Source organism: Rattus norvegicus, chromosome 2 (genome assembly GCF_036323735.1).
Source record: "Rattus norvegicus strain BN/NHsdMcwi chromosome 2, GRCr8, whole genome shotgun sequence".
Lineage (NCBI taxonomy): Eukaryota > Metazoa > Chordata > Mammalia > Rodentia > Muridae > Rattus > Rattus norvegicus.
In genome coordinates, this window is record NC_086020.1 from 46,043,531 (window position 1) to 46,058,451 (window position 14,921).

The following is a 14,921-nucleotide window of genomic DNA, read 5'->3' on the forward strand; positions in this document are numbered from 1 at the left end:
GGACATGATATAGAACTAAGATGGTTTTCGATCACCTGTGCTTCTGTAGGATTGTGTTCATTTTCTTCCTTCCTCCTCTCCCTCCTCTTTCTCACTCTCTTGTTTTGTTTCTGATTAGGAAAGGTTTGGGAGGAGGATCATACAAAAGCTCTTAGGATAAAACCTGGAAGCATAAGGAAACACAATCCTAATCCCATTATACAGAAGCAAGCATTACTAAGACTGCCCTGTGAGCTGCCTGTCTATGAAGCTCTTAGTGTATAAAGTGGATGTGATCCTTGTCAATTGGAACTTAAATCACATAGTGTGGCTTCCATAAGTTGTTCCCTGTTTGTTTGTGTGTCTCTCTCTGATCTTCTCTGCCTTCCCCTTTTATATTTTCCTCTCTTGTCTTCCTTTGTGCTTTTCTTTCTCGTTTCCCTTTCTTTCTCCTTTCCTTTCTTTTGCCAGCAAACATTAAGTCCCTCTGTGTGGTTTGTACATGGGGTGCTTCCTTCTAGCAAAAACATTGAAACATGATGACTCAGTGGCTAAAAACTTTTTTAAAAATATGTATCTTCAAAAATTATTTTTCACTAAGAAAATGCTAGTTAAACCCACTCTGAGCCAGCATTCCCAAGAACCCTGTGAAGCCATAGCTTTCTGGATGTTCATGCTGGGCTGTTTGTACAGCTAAGGGCTAGGGCAGCATTCTCAGCTTTCCTAATGCTGCGACCTTTAATACAGTTCTTCGTGTTGTGGTGACTCCCCAACTATGACATTATTTTGTTGCTACTTTATAACTGTAATTTTGCTACTGTTATGAATCATAATATAAATATCTGATATGCAGGATACCTGATTTGCGACCCTGCAAGGGGAGTAATGACACACAAGTTGAAAACTTCTTGGGGTGGGAGCTATGCTGTAAGAGTCTAAGTTGAGTGAGGCCTAGGGACGTGTGATGATAAACATCTCTAAGGAAAGACTTATATTGATGACAGAAATGGCACACAGGAAGTTCTGCTCCAGTTCTGAGTCCCTAGCAGGGAACATATGTACTTAGGATAAGGTCTAGGTAACTCTTCTTTTACAAAGAGCCACATAGTAGATATTTCCAACTGTGTGAGCATAAGGCCTCACCTTCTGCCACAGACCACCCCAGTTGGATATGGGGGTCCGTGGGATGAGGGTCCTTGAAGTCTAGGTGGGTAAGGATTCAGCAGTGACAAACAGAAACAAACACAGAGGCAGTTTGAATCTGAGTGTATTTTGCAGCTCTCAAGCAAGGATATTTATACATAATGAAACAGGTATTAAAATTCTTAGAAGATGTGTTTAGTGACTCAATCACAGATAGGACAGATAACATTGTTACCACTTGGCACAATAAAGTGTAAAATCATGCAGGGCTGATGGCATATCTCCAAGAACAGGTAATGCCTTTTATGGTTAGTTGTAGTTTAACATCTAGTACCTATTTTTTGTGTATCTTCAAAGTGTAAGTTTTAGTGTATTTTAATTCTTTCTTTATTTAAAGCTTTCTTTACCCACCATCAGTGACACACATATAGCCAACTGAAATTTTATTGTTGGGAATGTTTCTGTAATAATATTACTCTGTAATTCTGTAAATGATTAATGAAGGAAAGCGCTGGTTTTCCCAGAAATAAGGTCATGGCTAGTGACCCCATCTCAAGATGGTTTCTTATCCATTTTTCTCACTTAAAATCTCAGCCTAGGCCATCAGGAACATCTTGTAAACATGGATAGGGAATAGAAGAAGATAAAACAGATAAATTGCCAAGAGAACTACAGCTCAATATTTTGTTTGGGCCAAGAGTTCCACAACCGGTTCCAGGAGGCCTTCTTCCTTTGAAGTTTCCGCCTTAGTCTGTGGAACTTGTCACACAGATTCACCTGGGGTTGGTGTGGCAACCTTTGCCATTGTAGCATGGAAAGTAGCACAGGCCACTCATAATTGCATGAACTTGCTATGTTTAAATATAACTTTATTAATGGAAACAGGCAATGGGCTTTGTGCTGCGGGTTCTGGACCTACCAGGAGGAGCCCCAGGGCCTCTGGGATAAGCAGTCCCGGGTGCTTCATACTGACATAACCCATGAGAATTCCTTCTGCTTTCTTCTGGAGAAGTTAATAAGGGGAAGGGGCTGGGCTACTCATTTCATCCCCCACTTTACTCGTTTCTAGTAAAAACATTTTGGGAGATACAGCTCACTTGTAGAGTTTTTACTTTAAATATACAAAGCCCTAGTTCAATCTCAGTCACCCTCACACACATATACACATACACAGATACACATACATACACATGCACACATACATACACATTAACACATGCATGCATGTACAGATACACAGAGAGACATACACATACATATACACATAGACAAATGTGCACACACACATTAGCACGTATGCATACAATCATACTGAGACATACACACATATACAAATACACACATACATGCACGCACACACACACACACACACGCGCACACACACACACACACGCACACACACACACACACACTCATTGTAATTAACACTGCTCTTTTTATTAATCTCTAGCTTCTCCCTAAAGTTGAAACCATGAAAGCAAGCCTAGAGTTTTTAGGAGAGCTTTGTCTGTATGAGTGTGTGTCTGCATGTATGATTATACAGCAGTGTCCGTGAGGCCCATGGAAGCCAGAGGACATGGTCAGATCCTCTGGGACCAAAGCTACACATGGTTGTGAGTTATGAGGGTACTGAGAATTGAATGCAAGTCCTCTGGAAGAGCATCTAGTGCCCCTGAACTGATGAGCCACTTCTCCAGCCCCAAGCATAGACTCTTTTAACAAGGTAATCCAACGTTTTCAACTGGTGGTCTGGAGGAATGGCTCAGCAGCTAAGAGCACTTACTGCTCCTGCAGAGGACCCAGTTCAGCTCCCAGCACCCACATGGTGGCTCACAACCATCTATAACTCCAGTTCCAGGGGATCCAACACTCTTCTGAACTCAAGGAGTACCATACATATGATACACATACAATACATGCATACATGCACGCATACATACATACAGGCAAAAATTGATGTGTGTATATAAAAATAAATCATTGCTTTGAAAAAAGATTTTCACTATTGTAAACCCTAGGAACAGAAACTGGCAAAAAAAAATAGTAATAATCCATGAAGTACCAGATTAAAGAAAAGTTACAATTTCCAGTGCAGCTGTCCTTAGGAGCCTTAGCAGGCTGGGGGGCACACAAGCCGAGCATGTGTGAGAGGCTGTCTACCCCATGACTCAAAAACATCTCTGAAATCACCAAAGAGAAACTACAGTAGGAATTCTCCCTAAATATCATCTTAACATAGACTTCATCATGTTTGGATATTAAACTGTTGACAGTTTTAGTAATTATTGTGTGTGTGCATGGGAGCACACGTAGTGCTGTGCACGCAGAGGGCAGAAGATGGTCGGTTCTCCCTTTCCACGTTTATGCGAGTCCAAGGGATTGAACTCACCTCACTGTGCTTGCACAAGCGCTTTGCTTGACTGACAGTTTTAATTCATTCAACTAGTGCTATGATGAGAGGTTTCTACATAATTTATATCATATTTTTAACCTCTTAAAGGAGTCTCAGAGGACAATTATCCAAGTAAGGCATATACACATAATGTAGGTTCTTATTACCACAAGGCACCACTGCCTTCTGGGAAGAGTGTACTGGTTTATGCTCCCCCACCAGGCATATGTGAGACTCTATTTCAGTGTATCTTTTTTTTTTAATATTATCACTATTTGTTTTCTTTTCCTAAAACATATCTTGTATTTTGCTCAGAAAACTTTGCTGTATATCAGCGTTTCTCAACCTGTGGGTCTCAGTCCTTCAGGATCAAATGACCCTTTCACAGGAGTCACCATATCACATATCCTGCATATCAAATATTTACATTATGGTTCATAACAGTAGTAAATTACAGTGATGAAGTAGAAATGAAGTAATCTTATGGTTGGGGTTGTCTTAGCCATGGTCTCTATTGCTTCAATGAAACACCATGGCTAAGAAGCAAGTTGGGGAAGAAAGGGTTTATTGGGCTTACACTTGCATGCTGCTGTACATCCCCAAAGAAGTCAGGACAGGAACTCAAGCAGGTCAGGGGCCTGGAGGCAGGGCCGATGCAGAGGCCACGGAGAGATGTTACTGGCTTGCTTCCCTGGTTTTCTCAGCCTGCTCTCTTATAGAAACCAGGACCACCAGCCCAGGGCTAGCACCACCCTCAATGGGCTGGGCCCTCTCACTTTGATCACTGGTTGAGAGAATGCCTTACAGTTCCATCTCATGGAGGCATTTCCTCAACTGAGGCTCCTTTCTCTATGATAACTCCAGCTTGTGTCAAGTTGACACACAAAATCAGCCAGGACAGGGGTCACCACAACACGAGGAACTGTGTTAAATGGTCACAGTGTTAGGAAGGTTAGGTGTTAGCAAGAACCACTGCTGTACATAAAAGTCAGCGGGTAGCCATTTGACAAGCAGTGTCACCCTGGACTCTGGCTTAGCCAGTCCTCTGTTATTCTGGAACTGGTCTGCACTATGCCATACTCAGGGCAATGATCTCTGAACATCTGAGTGGGAAATACAGCCTGGGTCCTCATGTTCAGAGCAGCACAAGGTCTAGTAAGGGCTGTGTCATCACCTGGCAGAAGCGTTAAAGAGCAAGTTAGCCAAATGCTGTTCAAAACCCCTGTTATGAAGGCCTCAAGACACTGAGACAGGAGCCCGTGGCTTAATTTCTTCTCTCAGGCCTCACCTCTTAGTATTTTTTGCGCTGGCAGCACTGGCATTCCGAGGTAGAAGGGTAAGGGAGAGGCTCGGGTGGTGACTCAGAGCCCTTGTTCTTTTTTTTTTTTTTTTTTTTTTTTTTGTTCTTTTTTTCGGAGCTGGGGACCGAACCCAGGGCCTTGTGCTTCCTAGGCAAGCGCTCTACCACTGAGCTAAATCCCCAACCCCCAGAGCCCTTGTTCTTATAGAAGAACCAGGTTCAAGTTTCGCACACACTGGCAGCTCACTCATGACCTCTCCTGGCCTCCAAGTGCACCAGGCACACATACAGTACACAGACATACATGCAGGCAAAGTAAATAGATCTTTCAAAAATGAATTAAGGGGATGGGTAAGAGGCTCATTTTCCTCAGTGATGTGTTTAAAAGTGTTCAGAGTTCTGGTTTTCCGTTTCTGAATGATTACACTAAGATGGCAGAAACAGGCTGCTGGCAGTTATCTGAGCTAAAGTCAAGGCTGCAGAAGGCGGCATGTTTTATATGAATTTTTTTTTTTAAGATTTATTTATTTTATGTACAGCATTCTGCCTGCATATGTGACTGCAGGCCAGAAGAGGGCATCAGATCTCATTACAGATGGTTGTGAGCCACCATGTGGTTGCTGGGAATTGAACTCATGACCTCTGGAAGAGCAGCCAGTGCTCTTAATCGCTGAGCCATCTCTCCAGCCCCGTTTTATATGAATTTATTAGTTTACTTTACTTCCCAATCACAGCTTCCCCTCCTCTCCTCATCTCTCCTCCCTGCCATCCTCCCGTCCTCCCATTTTTCCTCAAACACGGCTCAGAAAAATGGAGGTCTCCCGTGGATATAATCCCTCCTAGGCGTAGCAAGTTGCAGTGGGACTAGGGCATCTCCTCCTGTTGTCTCCAGGCAAGGCAGCCCAGTTAGGGGACAGGGACACAAAGGCAAGCAGCGGAGTCAGACGGAGCTCCTGCTCCTGCTGTTTAGAGTCCCACACGGAGGCTCAGCTGCAAAGCAAGGCATTTTCCTCTCTCTCTCTCTCTCTCTCTCTCTCTCTCTCTCTCTCTCTCTCTCTCTCTGTGTGTGTGTGTGTCTGTCTGTCTGTCTGTCTGTCTGCCTGTCTCTGTGTGTGTTTATTCTCAATTCTTCCAATATTTCAAGTTTCCAAAAGAGAAAATTTTAGGTCAATGCTAACATTTGATTAAATTTTGGTTAAAATGGTAGCCACTAGCCTATCATGTTTTATTCCCCAACTCCTCCCTTCCACACACACCCCCCATTGTGGAATATTTAGATTACAAAGATTGGAGACTTAGTACTTCCAGAACTTTGTGGTTGATTTGTGTGAATGGCCCTGCTCTCAGAAGCCTACTCTTTATTTGCATTTGAAACAAGCACTTTGTTTCAGAATATTCCATTGGTAGCCCTTGCAACTGCTGCATGTGAGTGAGACCGTTTTGACTTGTTTTGGCACTCACACATAGTGGGTAAGGAGAAGCTGCTTGTAGTTCCCTCATTCCTGATCTCCTTTTGGGAACTGTCACTCGCTGTGTCCCATATGGAACCACATTTTCTGAAGGACATCACTCTTGATATCAATTAGAGAGAAACAAAGACACGTGTGGGTGTTTACCTACAGGTACACCTGTCACCTGAACTTGTTTGTGACATTTCTTGTGTTTATCTGATTCGCTTGCCCTTCTCCCATGAAATACTAAAAAAGAAGATAAGAACTGAATTCTTGCATTTCTGTTGCAGGGTTAAAACATTCATCTAAGGCATTTTTGAGAGCCAAAGTCTGAAACATGAATTGCACCAAAATAATTTTGAAATTCATTCTTAGTAGGATCTGTATTTAATTAGGATAATATGGACTTCAGAATTAATTTTCAGTTCAAGTTTTTTTGCCATATGTTTTTGATGAAGATGTTTACTTGCAACTAAGTTAACAGTTTAGAATTCTAAAATGGGGAATTTATAACCTTCAACCAAGGGTTTCTTAGCATTCACATTTTCTAAACCTCCTTCATCACGCTGTTCTTCTCAGTTAAAAGTAACAGTAGGGGCTAAACAGCACTGACTGCTCTTCTGGAGGACCCAGGTTCAATTCCCAGCACCCCCATGATCTCTCACAGCTGTCCAAAATTTCAGTCCTAGGGTAATCAGCACCCTTTTCTGGCCTCTATACACCAGGCACTCATGTGGTACACAGACATACATGCAGGCAAAACACTCACACACATAAAATAAATAAACATATAGTTTAAGAAAAATAACACTAGCAATCTTAAAGATTGGACTGCATATAAATGTGTGTATGCATGCATTAATTTGCAAATACATGTGTTTACTTACTTACATTTTATGTCATATACCCTATAAGTTAACATACACCACAGAAACTTTTAATTATAAGAAATAAGCATTGCGGGCTAGAGAGATGGCTCAGCGGTTAAGAGCACCCGACTGCTCTTCCAGAGGTCACAAGTTCAATTCCCAGCAACCACATGGTGGCTCACAACCATCTGTAAAGAGTTCTGATGCCCTCTTCTGGTGTATCTGAAGACAGCTACAGTGTACTTATATATAATAAATAAATAAATCTTTAAAAAAAAAAAAAAAGAAATAAGCATTGCTAATAAAAAAATTAAGTATATTCTAACAGTATAGTGAAAGTTCACTTTAAAATAACAAGCCTTTGATATGCTTTTCTAAAATAACATTGTAACAATTACTTACAAACTCATTTCATTCTCATCTAGTCATTAGGTAGAATTGTTGAAATTTGTGGTAACTTTTTTTTACACAGTACTTGAAATACTATTTGTGTATTTTGGTATTGCACACAATTTTTGTTCTTGTTGGTTAGCTTTTAGACAGGTCTCTGTCTGTAGCATAGGCTGTCCCAGAACTCATTATCTAAGCCCAGGCTAGCTAATAACATAACTAACTAACATAGTAATAACATGCTAAACTCACAACAAGCTTTATGCCACACCCTCCTGAGTACTAGGATTACAGATGTGAGCCACCTTGCTCCATATTCCATATGTTTGTTAAAGCTCAAAATACTGGTATTGTTGGCATAATACTGTTAATTTGGATCCCCCGACCTCTTCTCTCTTCTTTTATACTCTTCGGTGCCACCCCCCTTCATTCCTAACACTCTCTGTGTTCATTTTAATCTCTCCATGCAAGCACCTATCTCAGCTCCATACACACACAGACACACACACACAGAGACACACACACGTACATGCATACACACACACACACACACACACACACACACGTACATGCAGACACACACACACAAGCACACACACACTGATACAGAGGGAGCCCTCAATAGGTGGTGAATCTTCCTATGGGGAAAGAAGAAGAGTTAGTGGACTGAACAAGCCTCTTCCAAAGTGGGAGAATTGCCCAGCTGCTGTGAGCTCTGCATGGCAGGATCTCTGACCCCTCAGGCAGATCTCAGAGCCTTTCTGGACCCAGTACATCACAGGTTTCAGTAGGAAGGCCAACTGGCCAGTAGGAAGCAAAGAGAAGACTCTGGGAGCATTCGTAGCTAACAGTCAGATTTGGAACGCTGTAGTGTTTGTACGGGTTGTTGCTCAGCTTGTGCAACATTTGATACCTCTCCAATTTCTGTGTAGCAATCTAAAATTATTTCAAGATAATTTTCCCTTGGGTCTGGAAAGATGTCTCATTTCATAAAGTGCTTGCACTCAAGCATGAAACCCTGAGTTTGGATCCCTAGGACCACATAAAAGCTGGGGCAGCGGCAGGTTCTATGATCCCACCACTAGGAGGCTCTGACTGGGAGACAGCCAGATCCCTGCAGAGATCATTGGCTAGTCAGCCTCGACAAATAATAACATGGACCCCAACTGAAGAAGACCTCCTATGTCAACTTCTGACCTCCGTGCATATGCGCATTACACACACACACACACACACACACACACACACACACACGTTCATACCTACACAATGTGCACTCGTATTTTTCTTAAAGTACTGGTTAATTCTGTGTTCCCGTAACACATTTTTAAAGCACACTACCACAGAGATAAATTACCAGCCCCACACAGCACATTTTGTACAGGTGCTGTAACATGCCAGATACAGTTACTGGCTCCACAAATGTGCTAGTGGCCAAAGTGACAACAACAAAATAATTCCACCCCCATAGAGCTTGCATTTCACCAGAGGGAACCAAAAGAATATTTATCTACCGTCTTAGGTAGTGAAGCGGCCAAGGAGAAGATGTAGGTAGAACAGAGGTGGATAGCAAGAGTGTAGAAGAGCTGTTGAAAGTTGAGATGTGATGACCGTAACAACCGAAGGCCGTGCTGAGGAGGGAACAGCATAGGAAAGAGGTGATGAATATTCTGTGCCGATGTCCAGATAAAAGGTCTTTGCAGATTTTGTTCCTTACCTGAGATTAATGGTGAAGGTCCTGAAGAAGCTGTGTGCGTGTAACGTTTGAGGGTTGGTGAGATCAGCGTGGACACTGAAGTCCAAGATAGGGGATGAGGGAGGCACAGTGGGGAATAGTTTGATACACGAGCCAGGCTTTCAGTGTGGACGGCGTACTTTCAGTGTGGACAGTATCTGTATAGATTCAAGTTGCATGAACTGCCAATGGACTGAGACCACAGGACAGAACTCCTGTTCTGAGAACTCTAGGATACTTTTACATTTAAAAATTAGGGATTTGAGAAGTAATTAGTCAAAGACACGATGGCTTCTTTAGATTAAATCTTGTGTTAGCATGTGAAAATCTCCATATATTGACCAACATGTATGTTTTTAAATAGATCTCATAATTTTTCTTTTTCTCTCTCTACTCCCTCCACTCCCATGTAGTGTGTGTGTGTGCATGTGTGTGCACATGCGACACACGGGAATTGAACCCAAGGCTTTACACATGTTGAACCTGTGAGTTACATCCCTAGTCTTCCATTCTTTGAAACACTCTTTACAGATACTGGCCATATCTGTCTAAGATTCAGCTTACCTAAAACTTCCTCAGTGGTCTAGCAGATGATGTAGTTTCCTCTTCTGTGTCCCTGACCCCATTCCCTACATAGCCCAAGCATCACCCAGGTCCTACTTGCCTCGCTCCCACTGCTGCATGAAGCACTTGGTTCTACTGTACAGTCCTTGGGGTTCTGTGTTTCATTCACTGTTTAATGTCTCACAAATGCAGAGTACTTGGTTGGAACTTAAATAATATTCATATAATAAATTTGAAAACCACTGCCGATAAACTAGCCAAAGTAGAGAAGCTTATATAGGCTTAGCCTTGACAACTGTGTTTCTAGCTGGGTTGTAGGACAGGGGTTTGCAAAGAGATGGTAATGGGCTTCCTAGGAAGTGAGAGACTCACCAGGGGCCAGCGCTCTCCAGCATCCCCTAGCAGCAGGACTGAAAAGCTTTCTGGGAGACAAAGTGGTTTACTGAAGCAAGTGCCTTGGGCTCATTATTTGAAAGTGCGTCTGTGTAACATTTCTGGAATACTTGATTGCCTTGTTATGTTTGTTTGTTTGTTTCTGGTTTGTTTGAATAAATTACCCCAGCCTGTCTGCCAGGTGTTTGAACAGCACAACTTCCACAGGGATGCAAATACCTGGGCAATTTCAAATCAAGATTTCCATACTGGGTAGGAGCCTTGCCCTGAGTCAGAGCTGTTACTAAACCTCACAGAAGCGTGGCTTGGCAGTAGAAGGGTGGAGACAGATTGAAAAGCCAAAAGATTTTAAGGAATTTAAGGAGTAGGCTCTAAAAAAGGTGTTAGTAGGAGTGTGGTTTCTTTGTTTATAAGTGTATTAAATGAATGTGTATGAGAATTGAATCACATTTTAAAATGTTTTGTAAATTTTGCTCCAAATTAAAACATGTTTGCTTCGTATGACTGTGACTGTTTACAAGATGAGACAGATATGCCCTCCTTGTCCTCACTGGGTACAGATGAACCGTGTGTCAAATAGCAAGTGACCCTGATAGGCACAATCGAAAGAGAATCCAAAGATAGAAGCTCTCAAGGCTTTTGTCCTGAACATTATCTTCTATGTAGTGATCTTTATTTTTAAAGTGTTTTAAGCAAAGTTCACTTTAGAAATATATTTTCACTTTCTAAAATGTGTTTCTAATAATTCACCGAAAATATGCTGAATTGTCTATTTTTAAAGAGAATCTGTTTTGAAAAGATTCCAAAATATTTGTTTGAACAGGCACTCGACATCTCGATGAAAACGGTTGGGAAAGAAAAGCTTTCAAAGCCATTCATTCTGTTCTCAGAGTACCCAAGCCAACTAAACTGGTACAGTTAACGCTCCAGCCAGAGGCAGGAGCCAAGATCCAACACTTCCCGGACTGCCTCTCGGCAGACCTTCAAACCAGCCTAGTGGTTGGATATTAATGCCATTGAATTCCAGAGCAAACAACCACAAGAAGAACATCTATTCCTCTTTCTATCAATATTACTCCTTTTTAGTAGCCTAAGTATCTGCCTTAAGTTAGCATTCTTGAGTTTTGTGGGGCGCTGATCCTGCAGGAAAATCCTATAGAGTGTGAGCTTCCTAACATCGTATCTCCGAGGTACCCGTGAGCATGCGTGTGAGTGCATGGGCACGTGTGTGTGTTTTAGAGGCCAGAAGTCAATGCCGAATGTCTCCCTCCATTGTACTCCACCTTACCTTTCCAGACAAGGTTTCTCCTTGGCCCTGTAGCTCATCAGTGTCCCTACCTTGGCTAGCCTGTGAGCTCCAGTGGGTCACCTGTTTGTACCTCCTCCCCAGAACTGGGGTTAAAGACGCATGGCTCTGTGCTTGCCTGTGCATGCCGCAGATCTAAATTCAGTTCCTCACACTTGTGCAGTAAGCACTTTTCTAACTGGACCATTGTCCTAGCCTCCAGATACCAATATTTTTACATTGCCTTTAAGAATCCCTATCACCATGGAAGTAGAAATAATATTTCACATGTAACACTTTAGAGAGATTGGTGGTTATATTAGGCTACCAAATATATATGTAGTGATTGTTAAGCCTCTGGCCCACTTGTTCTTACTATATCCCCTTATAATTTATTAATAGCACTTCATGCACTTGCCAATATATTTGATATATAATATGTTGCTCTCTCTCTCTCTCTGCCCATGTATTTACTTTTGTAAGGGCTCTGGTTACTATTCATTAAATTGACTAGTTGATACCTACTATATTTGAATGCTGTCATGGAGAATAAAAAACAAGTGACTCAGATGTTCTCTATGTCAGTTAGAAGACTAAACTCGACTACTGTTTCTCGGGTATCACAGAGTTTTTTTAGAAAAGAAGCAGAAATTAAAATTTCTTGGGGGTTTGTTTTGTTTTGTTTCCCCATTATTTTTTAGCAGTGTATACTGTGGAGGAGCAGTAGACACAGTGCTGTTTCCCACTGCAAAGGGTCTGAGGCTTGGCAGAGCGATGCAATGCTACCTTGTCTTTCCACTTTGGACCTTTAGTTATGGGAAGCTTAGAAAGCAAATGAGGGAGTTTCAGAAAGACACTGAAGGGGCTGATGGAGATGATGATCGAAGGCTAGAATCTGCAGTTCATCAGGACATGGTCAGGGAGGAAGCAAAAATAGATAATAGGACATTAGAGTATGTGGCCAAGATCCAAGACAAGTACAGGAGGCCAAAGCTCTCCAGTGCTGCCATGTTCCCTTTGACCCACTGTGGATGCTCACACAAAGAAAGTGGTTGAGATCACTGGCCATTGGGACAAGAACTGAGAAATAGGAGTTTTGTTTCTCAAAGCAAATAACCCTGGCTTATAGAGGAAGGAGTGGAGACTCTTCAGTAAAGGAACATTTCTCTGATTTAGCGCCAGAGTATTTTAAAAGCCTAATCAAAGCAGTTTCTATCTAAATTAAATTGTTGGAGACCAACAGCTGATACATTTTGTCTTCCTTTGCCAAATTTCTCTTTACTGACTTCTTTAAGTGTTTTCCACTATTTCTCCTCTGTTGGTAAACTCCTTAAGTTCCAATTGTGTTTAAAGTAAAAGTGTTATGAGACAAGAGCTGACTTCTGTGGGTAGGGTGCTACTACTTCTGTGACATTTTCTTTCCCCACTAAAAGTGAGAAGTGAATGCCTTGCCTTTGTGCGTCCCATTTCACAGGGAGGACAAGAGGTTATTCTCCACAATGGCTGACTTCCAGAATTTTTGCCTGAACATTTTTTTGTCAAGTATATATTCCCTTCTCTAGGCCTTTCTATATAGAGCCTACCAACATCGTCAATGTGAATGATGTCATTCAGAAGGTCAGCGACCATGCTGCTGCTATGAACAAGCGGATTCATTACTACAGCCGGCTCACCACTCCTGCAGACAAGGCACTGGTAAGAGGCAAAGCTCTGCTGCTGTCTACAGTTCGGTTGTATGAAGTAAACACCAGAAACCAGGCAACGCCCAGGGCTTGAACTTGTCACTGGAGTAGTCAGAGAGAGCATCATACAAAGTCCAAGCAAGAGTAGTTCCTGTGAGCTTCAGGCTTGTTCGTCTCATCTACTCTGGAGTAGAGACATTTGGAACTCTCTGTTGACAATAGCCTTGGTTTTTAGTTTTTCTTATCTCAGATACCAAACGCTCTAAGGAAAACAAATTGCCTTTGAAACTGCAGCTTAGATGTTGATAAAAATGTAAGATTCTGGCTAGTCTCTTTAACTTCTAAATTCAAAGCTACAAAGGAAAAATATTCATATACATTTTCTAAAGGAATAAGAAACAAATATGTCCATACACATACCTGATAGCTTCCTGTTTAGTATTGTCTTTTTATAAGTTAAAAACTTAGCCTATGCAGACCTCATTCTACCACAGTTCATTGTTTTGTCTTATAAACGTTTAAGAAGTTATTAGGAAAGGGCTACAAATTCAGTAAAGGCCAAGTTTGCATCATGGGTCATATCTTATGGACTCATAACTGACTGAAGTCTGTCTTATTATTTTAGAATTTTAAAATATGTAAGTAATCTGTTGCTTATAATGATGATCATCAGATAAGAGATACTCAGAAATTTGAAAGCTTAAAAAAAATATGGTTATTTGGGTCTTAGACGCCAAAAGGAAGAAAGGAGCCAGCCTCTGATCTTCACTGGATGTCTACCAAGGAGAAGGAGTGGGTACCACTGGCCATGGCTGTCTGATGTAGCCCCCATAATTGCTATGTGAAGTCAGCATTCAGAACTCTTGTCTTTGCTTGTTTGGATAGCATCTCATGAAGTCCAGGCTGACCTCCAATTCCCTGTGTGTTAAGAGTGATCTTGAACCCCTGAGCTTCCTACCTTCTCTCCTTGGTTTATAGCATAAACAAAACACCATACCTAGCTCTAAGATATCAAGAAAAGACTTATGAAATGCTATATGTAGGATCAAGTTTTGTAGTTTTCGTCTTTTATTTTTACCTGCCCCACAGGCCTTTACCTTATTAGTGATAGTGAAGTGCATTATAGAGTTATGTAAGTCTTTGGGGCCTTTGAGGTTCTGGCCTGATTCAGACTCTCCGGAGGCCGTACTCTAAGAAGCAGGCTTCAGAGATATCTGGAGCTGGAGGAGCACCACTGCCTAGAAGTTAAGTCAACATTGTGCACTGAGTTGTAACCCTCTATTAACTGGCACTGAGATAGATGACTGGCACATCTAACCAGTCACCAAGATTAATGTGACCTCTCCATTTCTGATGAGCAAGCATTTTCTAAAAAATCCCCAAATCACTCTCCCTAAAGGTATGTTTTACAGAAGAACAATAAATCACTGTTCATAGAGTAAAACCTTTTCATTTATGGGAGAAATGCTGTTATTGTTATTGTAAGCTGGAAAGGGGAGGAAGTTGTCTGCCAGCATCCCTCGTGTCCTTGCTACTAAACACACATGCCTACAGAGCAGCCTTGTCAGCGTCATCGAGGGCTTAGCAAGAAGGCATTGTGCAGGGCTTAGTCGGAACCAGTGAAGCAGAGTCTATGTCAGCAAGAGCGCGTGTGTCGCAGAATGTTCAGATGGAAATGCTGCCCTACACCGTTGCCACAGTAGGATCCAGCCTGTTTTCCATGCCTCCTGTGCAGCTG

At 41.9% G+C, this 14,921-nt stretch overlaps 1 protein-coding gene across 14 annotated transcripts in view; it reads left to right on the forward strand.

The window, feature by feature from the left end:
* The window catches only part of Slc38a9 (solute carrier family 38, member 9), a 77,689-nt gene that overhangs the window by 18,800 nt on the left and 43,968 nt on the right, over positions 1–14,921 (forward strand). For 8 of the 14 annotated variants that reach the window (XM_063281731.1, XM_006231929.5, XM_006231930.5 and 5 more), the window contains one exon: positions 13,064–13,196. In XM_063281731.1, the coding sequence (XP_063137801.1) occupies positions 13,064–13,196 (133 nt within the window). Of the gene's footprint in view, positions 1–11,039; positions 13,197–14,921 lie in introns of all 14 variants that reach the window. The other 6 variants (XM_063281732.1, XM_063281733.1, XM_006231937.5 and 3 more) reach the window with 3 other exon arrangements.